At 39.0% G+C, this 26,249-nt stretch overlaps 1 protein-coding gene across 1 annotated transcript; it reads left to right on the top strand.

Annotated features, from left to right (window-relative positions):
- Positions 1-490: 490 nt before the first annotated feature.
- Positions 491-24,253, top strand: LOC135085214 (mucin-2-like). Its single transcript, XM_063979970.1, has 10 exons — positions 491-509; positions 962-1,053; positions 1,588-1,764; positions 1,936-1,987; positions 3,516-3,625; positions 7,248-7,352; positions 10,724-10,888; positions 13,978-14,073; positions 15,774-15,872; positions 19,512-24,253. Exons 1-10 carry the CDS (start codon positions 491-493, stop codon positions 22,911-22,913), a joined length of 4,317 nt encoding a protein of 1,438 aa, XP_063836040.1. The 3' UTR covers positions 22,914-24,253.
- Positions 24,254-26,249: the final 1,996 nt, after the last annotated feature.

The raw sequence follows: 26,249 nt of genomic DNA, 5'->3' as shown, positions 1-26,249 counted from the left end.
GCTAACGGCCTTTATTGGAGACCACAGGCCACAGCCCAATCAGTAACACACAAAACCCGCGAACGTAAGTCGTAGATGTAGCAACTTTTTTGGTCTCAAGTCGCAGACACATCGCCGACGCATTGTTCGCAGTAACAGTTGTGCGATGAAACCCGCGGTACCATTCTCCGACATGATTCTTTTGAAATAAAGTCGCCGATAGGAAGCGGGTGGGTTGTGTAGACTGCTCTATAAGATACGGGTTTGGGCCACATAGCGGACGCTTTGGTCGAGCAGGGTGCCCAAACTCCACCGTCGGCCGCCGCGTCACCCGCGTCACCAGTCTCACCTCATCGATGTCCGTGTAAGTCCAAATATTAGCGTTTTCCCGCGACGTCAAGTGATCCCTATGAACACAAAACTCCTGTTATGTATTAACATAGGGGGGTCACTTAAAATGGAGAAAACGGCATAACGCCCGTATTCACAAACATTACTATGAGGTCTCACAATGCGCGTGGACGCACAGGGTGACACACGACCAATCGCAGAGCTCTATTCAACGCTGTGCGTTCGATTTGCTGCTTCACTTAAGCAGGCATCGTTTATGAATACGGACGTAAGCCATTTCTTCTGTGACAATCGCGCCCAGATATTTAATCTTCACTATTCGTGTGTATATAAAAGCAGTCCGTCAAAACATGTAATTTTTAGATTATTTGTTGATATAAAATTGAGCTGAACTGAAACTTTGCATTATGTAAAGGTTGCTGTAGCTGATGAAAATACAAAGTGTATAATACTCAATATTGTATTAATTTCAACATAGGTGCCATTCGAAATTGATGTAAGTGATAGGGAATTACATCATTTTCTCCCCCAGAACAGGTTTACTCACTATATTATACCCAATATCTAATAGGAGCTGTCAAAATTAACATCCAATTTAGTGCAAACCATAATAATCTATTTTATTTTGCAGTGACCGGCTACGAAGCGAGAGGTCTAGCGTTCTTAGTGCTATGGAATAACCAGCTCACGAGGAACTGTGCGGCACACCTTAGTAAAGCGTTGGTAAGACATTTTATATTATGATATTTATGGCTATTTCGTTAACGTTGAAATTCCCAAGTCTTTCTCAAATGGATGCTTCGTCAACAGGTAGTTTTTAGGCTGAGTTGCACCACCCAACTTTAACCAAAACAATAACGATAACTGGTATTTTTTGTATGGAGCTTAAGGACGTCGCATACTTATCAACCCGGAAAGGGAGAGAGACGAGTCGAGACGGCCAGTATTCTTTGTATGAAACTCCATACTGCAACGCACACTTATCCGAACCGTAACGTAAACGCCTCGCGGCTCGCCTCGCCTTTCGCTTGCCGGGCGACTGCTCTTCCATCTGAGCTACTTTGACACTGGATGAACCCGTCAAATTTTCAAGTGTAATACGCTGTTGCGGCCGCGAAAGGTCGTGAGTTCTATTCCCGTCTTAGGCAGTTTCGATTTTTTCAAGTTGTTTATTTATAATTTAGTTTGAGAAGCGACTCGCTAAGAAATTTTAATAAGCGCTAGACCAACAAAATAAAAGTTTTTTCTTTGTTCCAGCGCTCCTCCCAATCGCTATGCGTGCTGAACATCGGCCGCAACGCAGTCGGCACGGAAGGCGTTCGAGCGCTGTGCGCGGGCGGCGCCCTGATCTCCGTAGGGCTGCAGGCCGCCCGGTTGGGGCCCGAGGCCGCGCCTGCCATCGCTGAGCTCATAGGACAGAATAATACGCTCCAGGTATACAATACACACACAGAAAAAAAATGTACCTCATCTCTCAAATTTTTAGAAAATTTGTACCTCATCTCTCAAATTTTTAGAATATTTGTACCTCATCTCTAAATTTTTTTAAATATTTGTACCTCATCTCTCAAATTATTATAAAATTTGTACATCAACACGCTGCAGGTAAGAGAAAGAGAGAGAGAAAGAGTAACAGTAGGTCTGTTCATCTTCCCGAGTAGGCAAAGCAAACAAAACACGAGCGACAAAAGCCGAGCTCATAGGGCAGAATAATACGCTGCAGGTAAGAGAGAGAGAAAGAGATAGAATGAGAGAGAGAGACAGTAACACCAGGCCTGATCATCTCCCCGAGTAGGCATCGAAAACTATACACGAGCGACGTATGAAAAAGAGAGAGAGAGTGAGAGAGAGACAGTGTGAGAGAGAGAGAGAGAGAGAGAGACAGTGTGAGAGAGAGAGAGACAGTGTGAGAGAGAGAGACAGTAACACCAGGCCTGTTCATCTAATCATCGAAAACAAACCACGAGCGGTGTACAAAAGAGAGAGAGAAAAAGAAAGAAAGAGAGGCAGTAACACCAGGCCTGTTCATCTTCCTGAGTAGGCATCGATAACCAAACGCGAGCGGCGTACACGAAAGAGAGAGAGATAGACAACACCAGGCCTGATCATCTCCCCGAGTACTGCTGAATAGGCATCGAAAACAAAACACGAGCGGCGTACGAAAGAGAGAGACACCAGGCCTATTCATCATCATCACCATTCCCCTGAGTGGGCATCGAATACATAATACAAGACAAGCTAAATTACACCATATTGTTGACGACACTGAGTAATTTTTTAAATACCTTCGCCAAGAAAACTACGTAGTACTTACATAATTATTATTCTTAACACACACAACTCTCGCTCACTTCGAGCGCTATGCGCGGGCGGCGCCCTGATCTCTGTAGGGCTGCAGGCCGCCCGGTTGGGGCCCGAGGCCGCGCCCGCCATCGCCGAGCTCATAGGGCAGAACAACACGCTGCAGGTAAGAGAGAGAGACAATGAAAGAGAGAGAGAGAGAGACAATGACGCCAGGCCTATAAATCTTCCCAAGTAGGCAACGCAAACAAAACACGAGCGACAAAAGCCGAGCTCATAGGACAGAACAACACGCTGCAGGTAAGAGAGAGAGACAATGAAAGAGAGAGAGAGAGAGAGACAATAACACCAGGCCTGTTCATCTTCCCTAGTAGGCAACGCAAACAAAATACGAGCGACAAAAGCCGAGCTCATAGGACAGAATAACACGCTGCAGGTAAGAGAGAGAGACAGTAACACCAGGCCTGATCATCTCCCCGAGTAGGCATCGAAAACAAAACACGAGCGGTGTACAAAAGAGAGGAAGAAAAAGAAAGAAAGAGAGGCAGTAACATCAGGCCTGTTCATCTTCCTGAGTAGGCATCGAAAACAAAACGCGAGCGGCGTACACGAAAGAGAAAGAGATAGACAACACCAGGCCTGATCATCTCCCCTAGTACTGCTGAATAGGCATCGAAAACAAAACACGAGCGGCGTACAAAAGAGAGAGACACCAAGCCTATTCATCATCATCACCATTTCCTGAGTGGGCATCGTACACAAGACAAGCTAAATTGCACCATATTGTTGACGACACTGAGTAATTTTTTGAATACCTTCGCCAAGAAAACTACGTAGTACTTACATTATTATTATTCTTAATACACTCTCTCGCTCACTTCGAGCGCTGTGCGCGGGCGGCGCGCTGATCTCTGTAGGGCTGCAGGCCGCCCGGTTGGGGCCCGAGGCCGCGCCCGCCATCGCCGAGCTCATAGGACAGAACAACACGCTGCAGGTAAGAGAGAGAGAGAGAGAGAGAGAATCAGAGAGAGTGAGAGAGAGAATGACGCCAGGCCTATAAATCTTCCCAAGTAGGCAACGCAAACAAAACACGAGCGACAAAAGCCGAGCTCATAGGGCAGAATAATACGCTGCAGGTAAGAGAGAGAGACAATGAAAGAGAGAGAGAGAGAATCAGAGAGAGTGAGAGAGAGAATGACGCCAGGCCTATAAATCTTCCCAAGTAGGCAACGCAAACAAAACACGAGCGACAAAAGCCGAGCTCATAGGGCAGAATAATACGCTGCAGGTACTATTCCCACCGCTGCAACTCTTGTGTAGCCAGGATCTATAGCTTGACCGCCTGAACCCAACAACCAAGGACAGAATAATACGCTGCAGGTAAGAGAGAAAGACAGTGAAAGAGAGAGAGAGACTAACACCAGGCCTGTTCATCTCCCCGAGTAGGCAACGCAAACAAAACACGAGCGACAAAAGCCGAGCTCATATGGCAGAACAACACGCTGCAGGTAAGAGAGAGAGAGAGACAGTAACACCAAGCCTGATCATCTTCCTGAGTAGGCATCGATAACAAAACGCGAGCGGCGTACACGAAAGAGAGAGAGAGACAGTAAAACCACAAGGGATACACGAGCGAGTAGTGATTAACGCACGCGCGCGTATTCTTCACCCATTGTAAAAAATACTCCTTGTAGCACTCAGCCCTATCGCATCGGCCACAGTACCGATCACTGACGTATGTTGTTGCATCATTTTCTCGAGCAATAAGGGTGAAATTCGCTTGCAATGGGTTTCTCTACGTTTATAAACGCAACGGTGCTCGACTCTGAGATGAGCTAAATTACACCCTATTGTTGACGACACTGAGTATTTTTTTAAATACCTTCGCGAAGAGAACTACGTAGTACTTACATAATTATTATTCTTAACACACACAACTCTCACTCACTTCGAGCGCTATGCGCGGGCGGCGCGCTGGTCTCTGTAGGGCTGCAGGCCGCCCGGTTGGGGCCCGAGGCCGCGCCCGCCATCGCCGAGCTCATAGGACAGAATAATACGCTGCAGGTATACAATACACACTCAGAAAAGTAATTTGTACCTCATCTCTTAAATTTTTAATTTGTACCTCATCTCTCAAATTTTTTATTTGTACCTCATCTCTCAAATTTTTAGTAAAATTGTACCTCATCGCAATAACCTAATGATTCGCGCTTTCACGATAATGTTCGCTCAAAAAACGCTCGCTATGATAAACTTTTATTTATTTTATCGATAAGATAGCTAAAATTTCACGTCTAAAATTATCATAAGATGTTATGGATATCCGTAACCGCAACCGAAACTTTCGGATATCCGAAATAAAAAAATATCCGTAACTGTAATCGAAAACGGTATAATATTATTCCTATATCCGTAACTGTATCCATAACCGAAACTACATATCCATAACATCCCTATTAAATAGTCCCTATTAAAATTGACTGCTACAGATATGATACCTAAAACAATACAGATGATAGCTAAAACAATACTTAATAAATAACTGCTACTACAAACTAGACGAATATTTAAATAACAAACCCTATAAAACAACATATAAATAATACAACAAACTAACTTTTTATACTTTTTTTATTATTATTATTAAATACCTCATTACGGCGCTCTGAAATTGTAGCAAATATATTATATAGAAAATATATTCAATAGAATATTAAATTATTAATATACAGGGTGTTTGGCGCATCGTGTGCCAAAATAATTTGGCGGATAGAATGGGTCATTTCCTATATTTTCAGCCCCCATAACACGTTCCATGCCAGGCGGCTACTTTTAAATTATTTTTTTTAGTAATTTCACCAGAATACCCAAATCGCATCATTTAATTTCGATTTAAAAAAAAACTACTAGGCGTAGCTTCAAAGTAAATATTTTATTTTGACGTGCATCAATGTAGGGTTGCATCAAATCTAAATTTATTGGCAAATATCATCTAGGTTTTTTTTAATTCAACTTTGAAGTTTTCCGAAAAGTTAAAAATAGACTGAACAATTAAGTTTACATGGCTATAAAAAAAATAAATAAAAGAGATAGCAATCTTCGGATTTTATCAAAACTCCTCTAGTCTATCCCCATTCAAATGGTATACTAATCTTGTTTAAATAATAACAACAATTTCACAAATTCCTTAAATTAGTGCATTGACTCTACTCGGAGTGATTTGCGAAATTTGTGTTTATAGCCCCTTTTTGTGTGAATAGCACATTATTAAACACCTAACAGGTAAAAAATATTTATCTTATGCAATGTAAAAACCTTTTCCCTATCGTTTTTTAATGTGGATTTCTTGAATTTAAGGACGAAAATAATTATTTTGATCGTTTATTAATTATTATTACAAATTTAGTTCAAAATGTCCGCCTCGGCAACGTATACAGTCACGACATCTTCTTCTAATTTCGACTGTTGTCGTATGCAGCCACATTTCTTTTTTTATTACTACAAAGGCGTTTTTTATTCGTTGTTGTAGTTCTTCTATTGTTTGAATCCGTTACGTACACCAGTTCTTTAGCTCGTCCCCAGACTTAAAAATCTAACGGAATTAGGTCTGGGGAACGTGCAGGCCACTGTATAGGGCCATCTCTTCTAATCCACGAGTAGAAAACGCCTTTGTAGTAATAAAAAGAGAAATGTGGCTGCATACGACAACAGTCAAAATTAGAAGAAGATGTCGTGAGTGTATACGTTGCCGAGGCGGTCATTTTGAACAAAATTTGTAATAATTAATAAACGATCAAAATAATTATTTTCGTCTTTAATTTCACGAAATCCACATTGAAAAACGATAGGGAAAAGGTTTTTACATTGCATAAGATAAATAATTTTTACCTGTTAGGTGTTTAATAACGTGCTATTCACACAAAAAGGGGCTATAAACACAAATTTCGCAAATCAGTCCGAGTAGAGTCAATGCACTAATTTAAGGAATTTGTGAAGTTATTATTATTATTTAAATAAGATTAGTATACCGTTTGAATGGGGATAGACTAGAGAAGTTTTGATAAAATCCGAAGATCGCTACCTCTTTTATTTATTTTTTTAAAGCCATGTAAACTTAAATGTTCAGTCCATTTTTAACTTTTCGGAAAACTTCAAATCTGAATTAAAAATAAACTAGATGATATTTGCCAGTAAATTTAGATTTGATGCAACTCTACATCAATGCACGTCAAAACAAAATATTTACTTTGAGGCTACGCTTAGTAGTTTTTTTTTAAATCGAAATTAAATGATGCGATTTGGGTATTTTGGTGAAATTACTAAAAAAATTAATATAAAAGTAGCCGCCTGGCATGGAACGTGTTATGGGGGCTGAAAATATAGGAAATGACCCATTCTATCTGCCAAATCATTTTGGCACACGATGCGCCAAACACCCTGTATTACTCATACTTTCTTATCTATAAATTAAATAATGTAGCCCTCCCATCAAACCTTTGCAATGCCTTTAACTAGGTAACTAAATAACAAGCACACATGTTAGTGATAGATCTATATGTACACTTAGTATGCAAATAAACAATTTGAATTTGATATTTAATTATTTATCTTTTCAGAGGCTAGACTTGCGCGACAACCGGATAGGCGCTCTCGGGCTGCAAGCGATACTGACGGCGCTCCAACGGAACACCGTCATCACGCAGCTTGACCTGGCCGGCCCGGTGAGTGCCACATATACAGGGTGTTAGGTAAATGGGTATATGAGCCGAGACTAGCCCATGTTAACATACTCATATAAATACTATAGTGGTGTCAGAAAGTGGATATCGTAATATTTAATAAAAAATATTTTCCCATACAAAACTAAATAAATTATTATTATTTAAATTTTTGGACAGCCCTACGATCGCGCAACTCCCTCCTAGGTCAAACGTGGTCAAACGGTATTTCATTCACAAATTTTGACGCGAGTCGGCACCGCCCACTTTTATTATTACTTTTGAACCAATTCTTCACTTACCTCTTTTTATTGACTCTGCAAGCAATCCAAGGTATTCAGGGGGTAACACTTCACTCTAATTCACAAAACGAATCGCAACACATCTATCACATCCATCCACTCACTTAATTCACCTTCCCACGCTTTCAAGTGACCGGGTAGGTTCTTGTAGTGAAATCCTATTTTCAAGAACGGGATCTCCGGGTCTCCCTTCGGTGGTATGGTGGTGTCGATTCACCCACCCGCGAAAACATTTACAAGGCATCGTGGAACGGAAGGTCTCCCGGAAATAAATCGTTCATCACACTAAAGAAGACACAAAGTCCTATTGCACCAACACCACTCAACACACATCACCATAATTTCACTGTATTACTTAGCTATTTGAATATCTAATTATCCAGAACGTCAACAACAAAACATCGCAACGAACGCAAATTATTTACTGACAAAATAATGTAAACAAATAAACATGGCCGCATGGCGCGGTGCAACTAGTGCGGGGTCATTATTTTTTCCATAAAATCGGTAATCGATATTGATATTACAAAAAATCGATTAAAATATCAAATTGTTTGAAAACCATCTGAGTAATCAATAGGAATGTCTTAAAATCAATTATCGATTAATTGATAGATCCTACCTACCTGAAATCGCTCATACTATCGATGGGTCTAAATTAGTTTAACGATACCATTGCATTGATAGAAGACATTGAAAAAAAAACAACACAGTTTTATTTGGTAAATTAAGAAAACCGTAATCTGCCATGCTTTTGGAAATGTTTTAGCTAAATTTGCGATAAACGCTGTTATTTTTCTTAGAAAATATGATATTTTATTAACGATAGTATGAGTGATTGGGTGGCCTTTCGATAGGCTATTGATAGACAATCGGCAAGACTACTGTACTGACCAATTGGATTGTAATTACGGCACCTCGACCTTCATTAGTCAATCATGAAATGAAAACTTAACCCCAACCACATGTCGTCTCCATTAATGATTGGAAATGAATTAATGGCACCTAAATTGATTATTTGTAGAAAAAAAATCCTTCAACGATTTATTATTGAACACGTGAAAAATCTTAATCGATTTTTTGCCTTCAATGTCACCTCCTTACACATCCCTACTCCTGCGCCGCGATGATCTTCCGACTCTTTCTTGCAAATGAAAGCCGCCGTGCGATACGTCTTGCGTCTCACTCGCACTACACGTGCCGGTTCCGTTGTTCGTCAACAAAAGACATTTCGTTGTCCTTCAAAGATTAAACAGTGCGTTGGACACATTTCTTTAATGCCTAAGGGTTTTTTTCAATGGTGTCTTATTTTTAGTTAAGGTATTTTTAGTACACAATATCGTGATTTACGATGATAAAATTTAAATGATTACCTACAATGTCTCATTTTCCTTAATCAAAGTTATCAAGTTTAATGATTCGTTCGTTCATTCATTTCAGCCGAATGACGTCCACAATGAACGGTCCTGATTATTCAGTTTATTTTAATAAGTAAGTCTATGAAGTAAAATTAATTCTTGACCACTTTGTTTACTTTTACTTATCCAAAATCCAAATCGAATCAAATAAGGTAAGGGGGTATTTGACTTGTGCTAAATCTTTTTAGATGGACTGATTTTCCTGGGGGATTGCTTAAGGTTTTTGCCTCTCAGAGACAAATTTTTAGGCAGAAAATTATAATGAATTCTGTTATTTGTTTTATCTACGCTAGTTTGTCGTACTATTAATTTTCAGGGGTGTCACGACGCAATTTGGCGACAAAAACTGAATCAGCTGATTACTCAATAATGGTACCTTTCCCAGACTTTCTGACACCACTATAGTATTTATATGAGTATGTTAACATGGGCTGGTCTCGGCTCATATACCCATTTACCTAACACCCTGTAGATGACCCACGCTGAACTGTCCCACCAAACTCAATGACAGGGGGGCGCTACCATCGTTCAACTATATGGTTTCCAACATGGCAAAAATCGGAACCAGCGATCCGGTGTTGACGGTGGCGCCCCACTGTCAATGTCATGGATAGGACAGTTCAGTATTTTGGAACAATATCATCATCATCATCATCATTTCAGTCACATGCGTTTAGGCGCGATTGGTCCAATGAGGGTTTTCGCGAATGAAAAATCCGCCAGATGGCAATACGTAGACGCGAGGTCCAAATGCTGCATGATTGGTTATTTTTGACATGACATTGACAGATATGTCAAAATCCACCAATCACGCAGCAGTCAGACCCCACATCCACGTTCCGCCATCTAGCGGATCTTTCATTCGCGAAAACCCTCATTCGCAATGAGGCGTGATTGGTGGATTTTGACATATCTGTCAATGTCATGTCAAAAATAAACAATCATGCAGCATTTGGACCTCGCGTCTACGTATTGCCATCTGGCGGATTTTTTATTCGCGAAAACCCTCATTGATGCTACTGACAACGCCACTCTTGTAGCGGAGTTTTGGGCTGACACTGTGTAGGTTTGTTGTCGACACTATAAGAAGATCATTGGACTCATAAGGTGGACCGACGACATCATAAAGGTAGCAGGAAGGCGCTGGACGCAGGCCGCTACCAACCGGGCAACATGGAAAGCATTAGGGGAGGCCTATGTTCAGCAGTTAGACTAAGAGCTGGTGAACGCCAGACCTACGTCAGCTATAAAAGCTGAAAGTTTGTCAGCGTATGCTCCCAATATAGGATAGAATGCTGGTGAGTCATGAAGTTTGGGTCATCGTGGCTTTGGCAGCTATCCTAAAAAAACTGTCTGCCTGATGTGGAAATACTTCTAATCATTGCTCAAATATTATGCATAAAAATCAGATTTTTTGGTATAACGTTAGAAGAACTACAGTCTATTAAATATACAGAAAAAGTCGCCGTAAAAGTTAGGCTGACGTTATTCTATAAAAGCTGATTTTATGATGATGCAGTCGTGAGATGGCCATAGGAACTCTAAATTGTACTTCTAATTTTTCTTATTTTACGCGTGTTCATAGTTTTTTAAACTATCAATTATTACAAACCTACTTGCAAAAATTATGAGGTTTTTATAATTTTGTTTCCAGGACTCATCAACAACCCTATCGGCTGAGGACAGCGAGGCTGCGATTGTCGCGCGTTTAACGCGCGAGATACGCGCAGTTTGCAGTCGCAACGAGGCCGCCAGTGAACCTGCAAAGCGCACGCATAGAAGAATTAGTCTTACGTGTCATACCGCCTGCGTGCCTAAGGTAAATCGATTTAACTCGATTCTTAATAATCGATTCATAATCGTTAAAAAATTTATTCATAATCGATAATCGGCTCTTGTCATCCACGATCCGTCTGTTAAGGAGCTTAAAATCGATTGTAATCGATTTTTATTCGATTAGAATCGATTATCTTCGTCCACGACCCGCTCGCATGCTAATCCAGACTATCGAGTGTTATCGATTTTTAATCGATTAGAATCGATACGCTATCAGCTGAAGACAGCGAGGAATCGATTAGTATCGATTCTCTTCATCCACGAGCCGCTCGCTAGCTAGCCCAGACAGTTGAGTGCGATTAGAATCGAATCTTCATCGATACGCTATCGGCTGAGGACAGCGATAGTCGCGCGATTGACGCGCGAGATACGCGCGGTTTGCAGTCGCAACGAGGCCGCCACACACTGGTTCAAGAAATGATAAAAATGGAATTAGCGATTTATTCACTTTTTTTGATGGTATCATGTGTAGAATGTCATAAAAAACGTTTTGTTTAAGTTCTATTTTTCTGAGAAATGCGTAGTTTTTGCTATATTACATGTTTTGTGTTTTATTTGTATGAAACGTTTTCTTCACGAGGCTCTTATTCAAAATGTTAAAGTTTGTTAGATATGACTACTTATAGGTTTTAAAGAGTCATACTAATAGAAGCTAATACAGTAACAACTTTGTCCCAGTGCGTCCCCGTTTAGGATATAAGTGATATTTTCTAAGGTACGAAAAAGTAAACAAAATATATGGATATAAGGCAACTTTATGATAATTTATTGATTTTCTAAAATAAAAAGAAGCTAACAATCATTCCAATCTTAATCATTTATTATTCAACATCATCATCAACATCTATAAATTCAAAAGTTTCATCATTATTTGTAGCTAGTAAATTTTTAACTTCATTAGGAAGAGGAGATTTTGACTCACACTCGTTTTTGGTCTTAATGTTGACAAAAAAGGATCCGAAGAAATAAGTAAATTATTTAAAATATCACGATTGGTCACTTTTCGGTTAAATTTACGCGTATGATTCTCTCTGATCTTTCTAAAATCTTTATTCCGCGATTCTGTAGCTTCTTCCGATAGTGCTCCTATTGGCATAATATCTAAGTGCAAAGCAAAACCAACTGACATGAATCATTTAACAAAATTAAAACAAAGATCTTTAAGTAGGATCGATATGTAGGTACAAGTATGGCCTATCTTCATTGCACGCATGGATACGGGCTATGTAGACTATATTACACATTACTTATAGACTAGAATTTAAAACTTGGACAGCAAGAGGAAATAAAAAAGCAAATATGGAGAAACGAACAGCTGTAATACAAAAACGGTTTCGCGATGAACCTGGATTGCTAATAGATATTGTGCAGCAAGGGGCTGGAACAACAAACAACGGAAATATTGCGCGTAGATTTTTTGCAGATCCAGAAAAAACATCCAACATCACTGGAGTTAGTCAAGATCTGATTCCTAGGTTGTCTGTATTATTAAGGGCTATGGCTTCCGGTGAGCAAATAAACCCCCAAAACTTCACTCAATTTACTTAGATATTATGCCAATAGGAGCACTATCGGAAGAAGTTGCAGAATCGCGGAATAAAGATCAGAGAGAATCATACGCGTAAATTTAACCGAAAAGTGACCAAACGTGATATTTTAAATAATATACTTATTTCTTCGGATCCTTTTTTGTCAACAATAAGACCAAAAATGAGTGTGAGTCAAAATCCCCTCTTCCTAATGAAGTTAAAAATTTACTAGCTTCAAATAATGATGAAACTTTTGAATTTATAGATGTTGATGATGATGTTGAATAATAAATGATTAAGATTGGAATGATTATTAGCTTCTTTTTATTTTAGAAAATCAATAAATTATCATAAAGTTGCCTTATATCCATATATTTTGTTTACTTTTTCGTACCTTAGAAAATATCACTTATATCCTAAACGGGGACGCACTGGGACAAAGTTGTTACTGTATTAGCTTCTATTAGTATGACTCTTTAAAACCTATAAGTAGTCATATCTAACAAACTTTAACATTTTGAATAAGAGCCTCATGAAGGAAACGTTTCATACAAATAAAACACAAAACATGTAATATAGCAAAAACTACGCATTTCTCAGAAAAATATAACTTAAACAAAACGTTTTTTATGACATTCTACACATGATACCATCGAAAAAAGTGAATAAATCGCTAATTCCATTTTTATCGTTTCTTGAACCAGTGTGCGCCAGTGAGCCGGCGAAACGCACGCATAGGAGAATCAGTCTTACGTGTCATACAGCCTGTGTGCCCAAGGTAAATAATCGCTTCTTAATCAATAAAAAATCGATTTGATTCGATTTTTAATCGGTACAAAATCGATTCTTAATCGTTAAAAAATTAATTCATAATCGATAATCGGCTCCACGCTGTCATCCACGATCCGTCTGTTAAGGAGCTTAAAATCGATTGGAATCGATTCTTATTAGATTAGAATCTATTATCTTCGTCCACCATGGCGCTTGCAACAGTGCCGAAATATCGGAAACTCAAAATTAAGGTTCGTTCGTTCGTTTCAGCCAAATGACGTCCACTGCTGGACAAAGGCTTCCCCCAAGGTTTTCCATAATGAACGGTCCTGCGCTGCCCGCATCCAGGCTCTTCCCGCGACCTTTACCAGATCGTCGGTCCACCTACACTCGCGAGCAAAAATATTGAATCACCCTATTTGTTTCGAGCGATCACAAAAACTAAATGACTAACAGAAGACAAATAAAAATGGTACCATTTTAAAGGCAATATTATAAACTTTAAATTGATACGACAGATACATACATAATCATTCGGTTCTTAACATCGCTCGGTACAAAACACAAGGGGTGATTCCATACTTTTGCTCGTAAGTATAGTAGGAGGCCTGCCCACGCTACGTCTTCCAGCCCGTGGTCGCCACTCGAGAACTTTCCTGCCCCCGTTGGGGATTGGCCGTTGCCATCGTCTCTACGAGCTATGTGCCAAATTAAAGTACATGGTAGCAATCCCGTCAGTAATAACAATATTGAATGGTGTTATTTCCCTCAGCCGACGGCGGAGGAGGAGCGCCGGGGCCGGCTGCGCTCGCCCGCGCCCTCGCCCGCCGGCAGCCCTATACCAGCGGCGCACCACTCGCGCTTCTCGGTAAGACCAGGCCTGTTCATCTCCGCGAGTTTACATCGAAAACAAAACACGCACGATGGCCCACCTACAGGATACTATTCGACAAGGCCTCACATACGAGCGAACATTGACTCACGCACGCGTACTCTTGTGTATAATGGAAGAAAATAAAGAAAATGGTGTACTAAATACTGTGCAGTATTTAACTGCCTAAATAATAATAAAAACACAGAATGTACTTTTTTAAGTTGCCTCAAGACACTGAGAGGTAAATAAGTAGTTATTGTTCATGATAATTCATGCTAAATCATGTATTTCCTCCGCCATTTTCCGCAGTTTGACACCTCACGTCACATCATTTTACCGAAGTCAGCCCTATAGCTTCGGCGCAGTGCCGATCACTGACGTTTGTCAACAAAATGGTGCTTGACTCTTGAGACAGACTAAATTACACCATATTGTTAATGACATTGAGCATACATTTTTTTAAATAACTTCGCGAAGTAAAACTTCTGTACGTAGTACTTATTATTATTCTGTGGTAAAACAACGTTTTTAAAGCTCTTGGCCTGTATCTCACCTGATGGTAAGTGACGATCAGGCCGAAGGTGGAAGCGAGCTTCACCCGGAATCCTCAACCACGGAGGAACTTGTTATCTTACCTCTAACTGCCGGAACACAACAATGCTGTTAACATTGTTGTTATGGCGGCAGACTTAGGTAAGATGGTGGTAGCTAGCCAGGCGGACTTCGACAAGCCCTACCACCAACCAAACCGAACAGAAAAATCTGCCCCCACTGGGAATCGATCCCGGGACCTCTGCGTCTGAAGCAGGTGGTCTTACACTCGACCACAGAGGCGGTCTCATTTTTCATTTTTTAGAGTAGAACGAACGACTACAAAACAACATAATTTATTGTACCTAATGTAGCCCACTGTTGAATATTTAATTAGTACTATTAAAGCACAGACTAACGTCTGCTCAGAGTTTCCCTGCGTGATCGAATCAGAAATGAGGAGATCCGCAAGAGAACCAAAGTGACCGACATAGCTCGCAGAATTGCTAATTGGTGTGCTCCTCGACCAATCTCTGACTTGGAAACCTCACATCGAACTCATTTCCGAGCGCACACGAAAATTAATCTATACAGGGTGGAATTTTGTAATGCCACCTGGAGGGAAAGTACTCTTAATACTGTATAGAAAATTTTACTTAAAGAAGACATAGAATAAAGGAATGTTTCCTTTGAGTAAAATTTTCTATCTACAATATTAAGAGTACTTTCCCTCCAGATGGCATTATAAAATTCCACCCTGTATATTTAAAAAATTGTGACACGTAGCTGATTCTAAACTTATCAAGACCGTATATTATGCCTTGGCACAATCGATTTTCGTGTATCGTAAATGTTAATGTATGTTAAATTTAGTCGGCCGTTTGGTGTAGTGGTTCGAAACGAACTACTATTCCGGAGGTTGCGGGTTCGATTCCCGCACAGTACAAACATTTGTGTGCATGAACATATGTTTGTATTGGACTGGGTGTTTTCTATGTATAATAAGTATGTATTTACAAAAAAAAAGTATTTATGTATGTTTATGTCCGTTGTCTCGTACCCATAATACAAGCTTTGCTTAGTTTGGGACTAGGGGCGTAGTGTAAAATGTCCAAGGATATTTATTTATTATTATTTATTAAATAAATTATTTGTATTTCCAGGTAACCCGCGTGACGCCGGAGCGCGAGTCTTCCGAGAGCCCGAGCACGCCCACCCGCCCCGCCTACTGCGCGGCCCCCTCGCGATTCAAAGTCGTCCAGGTAACACATCATCATCACGACATAACACGTTGGACGCCACGCGGCTCACCGGTGAGCCTCGAACAATACAATTTCCATTGTGTCTAGCGTCTCGGCGTTCAATGACTTAAGGGTCAACGAAGACGAGGGACTACCCTTGAGGCACAAATAGATAGGAGCAGAAGACAATCTCACGTGAGATTTCTTAATCCTTCAAGGCCCGCGAATCTAGACACAATAGATAACACCGGTCAACAAAAAAAAAAATTTTTTTTTGCGCATGGATTTTACTTATTATATTCTGATTATATAAGCAAATGTATATAAAAAAGTGAGATTACAAATCGAAAATATTTGCTTTTTAAGAAGTTATAGCGATTTGAATATTCCATCTTCATAGTAGAATGTCTCTCAAGATGCACGTCACTTTCTCCTTGGGATATATTTATAAATAATTATGGGGGCTTATTCGCAAGAACAAGGGGCACGCTTTCATCAAAATATAGTGGGATTTGAGAAACGACGTTACCAAGGCCAGTGTACTGAAAGCATGATAGGGTTAGATTTTTATGAAAAAAATCTTCTATGGAACATGACAGGAAATTACAACTTTTAATTTTTAATAAATATTTGAACTCTATTTTAATTTTTCTCTTGTGAGAATGAATCTTAAATGGATGTTTGTTATGTTTTAATAGTTAGCAAGAATGACAGAAAGAAAGAAAAAAATATATTTGGCAACAAATTAAATCATCTCTATGTTCATGTTTCATACATTCATTGATATGAATTTTTCTATTTTTTTACACATAAAAGCAAATTCAGAACAATTTTTTGTTGTTATTCTTGTTTCTAGGTTATAAAGCAATAAAAATAAGCTATGCATAACCCGTGCGCAAAAATACTGTAGACAGTTGTAATCAATTGTTATGACATTAATGAATGCCGTCTGGGACTCAAGCGGTTAAAATTCTTAATTTGCAATAATAATAATAATATGCAATGTAACGGTTTCTTTTAATATAAAAAAAACAGTTTCTTCTAATTTCTTTATTGTTTAGACGGTTTAAAATAAAATAAAAATATCATTATCATCTGTCAAGGACAGGAATTTAAAAAAAAAATGACAGACTTTCGAACAAACAAAGCAATACGGATTTTTATTTTTGCTCTCTTCGTAACAAATTATGGAGAGAATCATCATTTTAAAATATATTTATATTTATAATTAAAAATAACACAGTGTTCTCTTTTTCTTGCTGAAAAAAATTACGTGATATTTGTCGTGACCCCCCTTCCCCTACGTGAGATTTAGTGAGGTTTTTCTTGACCCCCTTTCCCCCTCTAAACGTCTCACGTAATTAATGGCCCCCATACAAAATACTGCGTGTGCGTATGCAAAGTGAAGCATCAAATCATATAATTTTATTTGTCAAACGAAATGTCATGATAATACAGGTAAACATTGTATCTTAGTCAGTACCAATTATGTTCAATTGGTGTGCAAATCTAATACAATAATATTAATTAATTAAATTAATTAAGAACAGAAAAAGTACACATTGATTGTCTTCAGTTACTTTTTTGTGCCACGAGGAACTTTTTCCCCCCATCAATATTGATCCGACGACCTTATAAAGGTAGCAGGAAGGCGCTGGATGCAGGCCGCCACCAACCGGCCATTGTGGAAATCATTGGGGGAGGCCCATGTTCAGCATGCTTATTGCCTTAGGTTAAAACAAAAGGAAATTATAAAGCTGAAGAGTTTGTTTATTTGAACGCGCTAATCTCAGAAATACAGGTCCGATTTGAAAAAATCTTTTTGTGTTGGATAAGCCCAGTTATCGATTAAGGCTTTGTTTAGGCTATATGTTTATTATTTTATTTAACTTTATTCAGAAAACCACAGCTCTTTATAATATTAATAAAATTACTAACAGTAAGGAAAAATTTTTGAAAATTATAATAAACTGAAAAATTCGAACTGCCTAAGGTGGGAATTGAAGATATTTATAATTTTCAAATTAGTTTGAGATGCTACTCTTAACGCTAAAAATTAAATAACTAAGAAAAATGTTGCAAAAACTATTTTCACGCGTACGAAGTAGCGGGCACAGCTAGTTAATAATATTAATTAAAAAATCATTTAGTCATAGAATTGCAATGATTTAGGCCATGAAGGATTTGGCCTAAAATTCACATTCTGGCCTGATGTTCGCATATGTGTCTCTTATTAAAGCTATAAGACTGTTTCCTTTCCCAGTCACAGTTTTAAGCATAATTTATTTATTTCTAGATATTTTTAAATTTAACCAAAATAAAAGATTTTTTCTATAGTCTGGTCCGTGAGTACTTAGAATTTTGTCCAATGACCCCAAACTACCCATCCTTATTGCTCGCGCGTAATTATGTTGCTATCGCGCTCGCACACTCACTGCAGGTGCCAGTTGCACAGTCGCGACAGCAATATAATTACGCGCGAGCGATAAGGATGGGTAGCTTGGGGTCATTGGACAAAATTCTACGTGCTCACAGACCAGGCTTTATAAGAAGACTGTTTTCTGTCACAGTCGCAATTTTAAGCATATTTATTTATTTCTAGATATTTTTAAATTTAACCAAATTAAAAGATTTTTTCTACAAAGTTAGCAAAATAATATATTTACCGTCAATATTTTGTATCTCTTTTAACCTTAGTAGTCTTTATACCTCTGTTTGTGCATGTTCTAAAACTTGTATACCTCGCTCACTCACTCGTATGTCTGTCTCTGTCTTGTCTCTATTTTTATGTCTATGGTTCACAGCTGGTCTAGCCGTAGAGGTTGGTGGTCTGTTGACTGTTACCATCTTAACTAATTTCACTTTTATGTAGATATTTGGCATATTTTTTGTATCAAAATTGTTTTTTTCTAATTGGCTTATACTGTATTTTTTAAATCTTATTACTTTTTATGAAAAAAAAAGAGACATTTTGATATTTATTTGAAATTTCGTTTTAAGGCTTCAAATCCATAATTAAATCATTTGTGCTTTTTTTTTAAGTTCTTGGTGTTAGTAATTTAAATAATTATTAAATCAATATGCACTCACAGACCATCCGCCATTTCAAATATTACAATACAGCTTTATTGTCATTCCATCACTTCCATAGTGCTTGTGTGTACATGTTCTTTAGTCTAGAGCAGGGTTTTTAAATCATTTTGTAATTAGAGATAACTTATGAAATTGTTACTTTTATTAGAAAAAGTACTTTACAAATACATCATTCAGTATGCTGCTTCCTTTGGACAGAAATCGATATTATACGATCTTTCAGTAACCTCTAATTCTCTTTGATGAAACCCTAGTTAAGAAACCCTGTATCTATGTTTTAATAAAACTTATTTATTACTTATATACTTTTTTACGATAATATCGCCTAAATTCCATACTACAGGCAAATGCCTATTTTGGAAGACAGAAGATTCAATCAAAATTGTAACACTTTTCTTTCAATAAAGACATTTATTTATTTAAATTGAGCCGTTTCGATGTGGTATGTCTTTAACGTATAATTTTGGTGCACAATAAAGTATATTCTATCTATACCTAAAGGTGCTCTTTTATTAAAAAATCCTGTTTTATTTAATTATCGTCACTAAAACATTTTCTTATCAACAGGTGTCCGAGCCGCCATTAATCCAAGTACATCCAGCGTCGAGTCAGCCGAGGAAAAGTACGTCACGGTTCTCAGTGACGCGCAACTACGATTCAATGTACAACCCCTCGCCTGTGCCCCCTGACGCGTCTCCAACCCCCGAAGACCCCCGCCCGGCCACCCCTGGGCCCCCAGACTTGAGGCCTGACAGGCCACAACAAAAGCCTGACAGGCCACACCTGACGCCTGACAGGCCTGAGACCCCAGACCTCAGGCCCGACACGCCTGACCCCCCAAAGACGGTGCCTCACAGAACTCAAGCCTCCGACAGCTTTAACAATGCAAGAGGAAGTGTCACAGTTGAAATTAGTGATATTAAAAATGTTATAGATGCCAAAAATGTTAACTCTAGTGAAAGTATCAAAGTGAGTGAGTGTACAGACGATTTAGTTAGTAATGTTTGTTTCACAGACAAAAGTGAGCGTGTGTCTCATACTGAGACTGTAATAGGCGATACGCTGACGACAGAGACTAAAATAGTTAAGAATAGTACTGATGTGAGGGAGAAAGAGAAAGTTGATGTGCTAGTCGAGGTCACAGTCACTAAAGAACACTCCGACCAGAACGTTTTTGACTTTAAAAACATCGATGAAAAACCAACCGTCAAAAATGACACGGCCATGAAACAAATTGAAGCCATCACAGAAGACTTGGGCAACTTAATACAAGAATTCAAAGATTTGTCAACGAAAAACGTCAGCAAAGTCAAAAGCGACTGCACACAAACCGATGTAGTTAATTTAGATACATATAATGTACCTGTTAATATAATACGTGAAAATGTAGTGCTTAAGAAAAACAAAAGCGAATCGAGTCTCGATAGTCCCGATTTAGAAGTTTCCAGGCTTATGAATAAGAAATTGGGTGGGAGTCCGTTCTGCGATAGCAGTTCCTCTTTAGAAATTTCTGGAAGCTCTGTAGAGAGTCTGAACACATTGGACAATCCACAATCTCAAATAGTGAAACCTATAATCATTGAATCTGATACAGAACTGGACAGGAGAAAAACCGACCATGTAGCATTATCCACGGAAAGTAGCATAGAATCTAACACAAGCGAAGTAACTCCAGTGAACAGTAACTTTTTAAATATGTCGGTTAGTTCCAACGAAAGCGTGTCTCCTATTATATTCGGTAAAAGTAAAAAGATACACGATTCGCTGTCCAGTTTAGAAGCGAGTGTCAGTTCATTAGATTCCGGGAGACACGAGAAAGTGATGATCACGTCGGCAGATTCTGGAATAGAGTATTCTCTACAGCAACCCTCCGAGAGTAAAGAGGATAACTCATCCAACGAAGGCACATTAACGAACAATTCGAGTCTAAAAGAAACTGTGAAAAAAGAGACCTCCCAAGATGTAACTTCGCCCAAAAGAACATCCAGTTTGCTAGATGTGCCAGCGTTGAAAACCAAAGGTTTGAGCGAGAGACTGAGAAAGATATCCCTAGTGGCCCCATCCCCAAGCTTCCATATCCCCAAACCTGAACCGGAGAAAGAAATAAAACTCCCATCCCACCTGGATAAACTGCTAAGTTTATTCCAGCACCCCTTGTTCTCTAGATCTTCAAACGAAGAAGAGAAGAAGGGAACCAACACGCCGCCTAGGAAAGATTCTTCTTTAACTAGCTCGTTCTGGTCGTGGGGTAGTGCGACAGAGAAGGAGGATAAAGAAGATAGAGATAGCTCGTCCGAAGCGACGGATTCCACGCTCTCGGAAAGGGTGCAAGTGTCTTTCGTAGACGAATCCTTCTCCAAGAAGTTGGATAGCAAAACTCCGTCTACAGACACGGACAATACCCTCAGCGAGTTCCAAACTTTCCCGCAGAATTCGGAGGCGAGCGAGTCTCAGGAAAGAGTTACCGATACAACCACCGATGACAACTTAGTACAAAAATGTTTAGTTATAAGTAAATTTGACAACGCCAGTTCCAACGGCAACAAGGATGTGCCGAGAACAAGTGATAATACAGATCTCATAAAACCCAACGATTTAAATAAAAATTACGACTCAAGCCCCGCGGGCGACACGAATAAGAATCCAGAAGAGGATAAAGAAAAAACGGAGGAAGTTAAGACGGAGCCTGTGAGGCCTAGGTCTTTTGCGTCAGTGCTTAAATACTCGGGTTCGGAGAACTCGTTGGATAAGCAAAACAGCCCGGATTCAGGGCAACCCGTAGACAAGTTGCCAAGCAAAGTCATACGCGGGATCAAAGAGAATATCAGCCCTGAAAACACCCTAACATCAAGCATGACCAACACGAAAACGTTAGCGCTAGAACTCACCGAAAGACAAGTGAAGAATCAGCCGATAGTCAACGCAGTTTGGGAGGTGACGGTGCCGGTTTTGGAGAAAAACGAACCCAAAACCGAGGAGTCTAAAGCTCAAACTGACGTGAGAGTGACGGAGAATTTAGCGCCTATCGCTACAATTGAAGAGGCGTGTGACGAAGCAGATAATATAGCGCTGGATTTCATAGACGATCCGAAATTCGACGAGAAAAACACTTCGGCTGACAGCGGAGTGACCTCTTTAGAAGGCGCATCGGAAGATAAAAAGTTCGAAAAGGTTCTGCACTCGCTAACGACGGAGTTGGAACATGTGGACTTAGGAAAAGACGCGTTATCGTATCTAATTTACGAGAACCCAGAGTATGAAGCCAGAAAGCTGGAAACCAATCCTCCACAAGGCTCGTTAGCCCAAGAACTTCAAGACGCAGAAATAAAGGAAATGCTAGACTTGTCGCCAGAATTAATTATTGATGAGGCAATCGAAGTGCCAGAAGTTTTCACCGTCAAAGAAATAATAGGCATTAAAACATCTCCAGTGATTCCTGAAAGAGCTAAAATCAAAAAGTCGAATTCTTTAGAAGATTTGTCGCAAGAGAAAGAGTGTCCTAAAACCAGGACCATAGCGTTCAAAGTCCCAGAAATTTTGACGACAACGCCGCGGGATATCCCTGAAAGGCGGTCGAGATTGCGCACGCGAAGTGGATCCAGCCCGAAATCTTTACCTGAAAGTTTGAATAAGCCTTGCCCGTTGTCGAAAATGGACTCGATATTGTCGAAAAAGAAGAAAAAAGTGTCTTCTCTAGGCAAAATGGCTAAGGATTCTTTACTAGCGTTAAACATGAGCGAAGATGAAATAGCCGAATTCCGCAGATCATACAAATTAACCTCAGTAGAAAGTTTGAAATCTCTGGAATCTGTTTCCGAAGACGCGAATTCCCAAAGCGGTAATTCCATCGACTCCCGTTGCAAAGCGTGCCTTAGAACGTCGCAAGAGAGCTTAATGTCGCTCGATTCGATCACTGAAGATTGTAGGTGTACAGATGACTGTGAAAAACCAGGCCAATCCAACAGATAGATCATTTTAATACTTCGAGATCTATGGGATTCTAATTTATTTTAAAACCACTGTAGACAGTGGGGTTTGTAACAACCAGCGTCAAAATTGGCCAAAAAGTTGACAACAATCTTATTCCAATTGTAACAAAGACGTGTTGCGAACTTTTTGGCTACTTTGGGTGTCACGAACCATTAAAATTTGACGCTGTCTGTAATACATATTTACAATGCGATCGTATGTGTAATATTTTGCAGCTAAAAATTGTGTTTTTAGATTTCATGCCGGTACATTGAGAGCATGAATATAAGATCGTATTATAAGTACGGTCCTATTTGAATTTTGAGTACACCAGTTTCTCATTATCTCGAATTAACCAGACACATATACTATGATTATAAACGGCATATTTGTACAATAGTAGATTTGTACGAAGATTTTCGAAATCCTTTTAGGTCTCGAATTATTGGAATCGTGTATAGAAATCCAAAATTATACTATCTATTTCAAATTTACGTATAAAATGACCTTTTTTTAGGTTTTTGTGCACCAGTGCAGACCAATTTTAAAATTACGAGTTCCTTCTAGTAGATTTTGAACTTAAACTCGTTGATATTAAGGTTCAAAGTCATTTGAAGATTTTTTTAATTTTCACATAAAATATGTTTGGGATAAGAGAAATCGCAGGTTCCAAAATGACACTTAAAAAAACGAAATATGAGAACAAATGTTACTTCAGCAATAGACAAGAAAGACGACGCTCTATGACCATAGAGTGTTGTCATATATCATATATTATTTATTTAGTGTTTTTCATCTCTTTCATCCTCTAGAAAATGTCGGTAGGAGTGAGAGAGATAGACGCAGGTGTTATGTTCAAATCAATTTTCGAAATGTACCCGCGGATTCATTTTGTATATTTTATTTATTTTCTAAAATTCGATCAGCTGAGGTTTAGATAGAAGACGTCACTTCTTCGAACATTTAATTTTGTAGATAATGGAAATAATTCGTTTTGACAGATTCTAACGAGTATAGTCAAACAATTCTGAAACATCAAGTGGCAAAAATCGGAACTATAGATGACCTACGCTGAACTGTCTCACCAAACTCAATGACAGGGGGGCGCTACCATCGTTCAACTGTATGGTTTCCAACATGGCAAAATTCGGAACCAGCGATCCGGTATTGACGGTGGCGCCCCGCTGTCAATGTCATGGATAGGACAGTTTAGTTTATTGGAATTATAATAACCCAGTGTTGATAATAGCGCCCTTCTGACAATGTCATAGCTGGGACGTTTCAGTGTAGGTCATTTAAATGACAGTGTGATTCGACATTCTGTCAAATTTTGACAGAAAAATCTATATATATATAAAAGAAAGTCGTGTTAGTTACTCCACTTATAACTCAAGAACGGCTGAACCGATTTAGTTGAAAATTGTCAGGGAGGTAGTTTAGAGCCAGGAGAAGGACATAGGATACTTTTTATCCCGTTCGAAATTAAAAAAAAAGTCTGCTTATTTATTGCCATTAAGGCGGAACAAAGTTCGCCGGGTCAGCTAGTATAGTATACATTTTGGTTTCTATACACATTGAAGTAGTGCAACGTTTTCCATTATATATCGAATAGTACATAATAATCTGATCGTAGAAATACTAGGGTATATAAAATGATTGTTTTTGATTTGAAAATTATTTATAAAAATGTTGTTATTATAAAGAAATATGTAATAGTACACAATATGTTCAGTTCATCTTTAGACCAGTGCAGAGTATATTGTTTGTTCGATTTTCAATCTTGTTGTGTCCGCATAACGTTCAATATTTGGTGACGAAAATCTGCCAATTCTAAAGGGTTTTTACCCTCTATGGATACATGTTATTTTTCATTGGACTTTCGACCTTAGAATGAGAATAGATAAGGTTCAAATTATGGTGGCAATATATGAAAGTTCAGTAAAGAGTTAACCCTTTGGCCACTTGTTTTTGTGTAAAGGCTGATTTAAATGTGTTATGTATCTACATAAGTAGGTAACTAAATTTTAACTTTATTTTAAGTTATTAATTGCGTTTAAAAACACAATTAAGTAGCAAGTGGTAAGTTAAATATTTTGTCCACAAATTCTAAGTAGCAAGTACTGTTTACAGGCAATTTATTCGCTTAAAATTAAGTTACCTACTTAACTACTTAATACGTGTAAATCAGCCTTTAGGCCCGGTTTCCACCAAAGCGGACGTTTCGCGTCGTCAAATTTTTTTATACGATTTGACAGCCGCGACAGCGCATCGCGAAATGAAGAAGAGAAGTGGAAATAACGTAATCTGATTGGTTATTCAAAATACTTCTCCGCTCCGCTTTGGTGGAAACGGGGGTTAGCGTTAAAATAACTTGGAAGGCCTAAAGCATTGGTTCCCAAAGAGGGGGGCGCGCCCCCCAGGGGAGGCGCAAAGACTTTTAAAGGGGGCGCGGGCCATCTGTGTACTTAAGTATAAAAAACCTGCGACCGCTGAGAGAATGCATTCCAGATTGTTAGATACGACCAATAAATACTTGACTGGAGGAGGGGGCGCGCGAAATTTTTTGTATGGTCGAAAGGGGGCGCGTCTCAAATTAGTTTGGGAACCAATGGCCTAAAGCGTAATTTCATACATGCCACGCCCCTAGACGAAAAATTAGGCCGAGTTGCACCATCCTACTTTAACTTTAACAAACGTCAAAAATCTGTCAAACTCTATACAAAAAACACCGGTTATCGTCACTGTTACGGTCAAAGTTAGGTGGTGCAACTCAGCCTTAAAGGTTCGGCCAAACCAACGCGTGCAGCCATCTATTTTTCGGCAATAGTGTTTCCAGATTATTCTATAGTGTTGCCAGTGATGAAAAAATTTATAATTCGATATCCACATACAATACATACTTCCTTAGTTACTTAAAATTTTTGATAGTGTCTAAAAATTGCTAACATTTCAATACCTATTTATTTTACGAACGATTTGGCATAGTTTTATCATTTCCTAATCAATATTTTGTTAGTTACTCGCAGATTTAAGTCGCAAATAAATCTACTAATTATAAAATCAGTACAATCGATGGCTCATTAACGCCCGTATTCACAAACGATGCTTGCTTAAGTGAAGCAGCAAATCGAACGCACAGCGTTGAATAGAGCTGTGTGATTGGTACGACCCTGTGCGTCCAAATATTTAATAAATTGGCCCAAAAAAGACTCGTGGCAGGCGGTGTAATATAAGACGTGCATGTCACGTTTCCTCTCGCTCTCACACTGTTATGGGTGACTTCACACAGAGGCAAGCATAGCGTTGTTTATATTATGTAATAATTAATAAAATTAG

Source organism: Ostrinia nubilalis, chromosome 28 (assembly GCF_963855985.1).
Source record: "Ostrinia nubilalis chromosome 28, ilOstNubi1.1, whole genome shotgun sequence".
Classification (NCBI taxonomy): Eukaryota; Metazoa; Arthropoda; class Insecta; order Lepidoptera; family Crambidae; genus Ostrinia; species Ostrinia nubilalis.
Note: the sequence above shows the minus strand (reverse complement) of the source record. Positions and strands in the feature narration are given on the sequence as shown.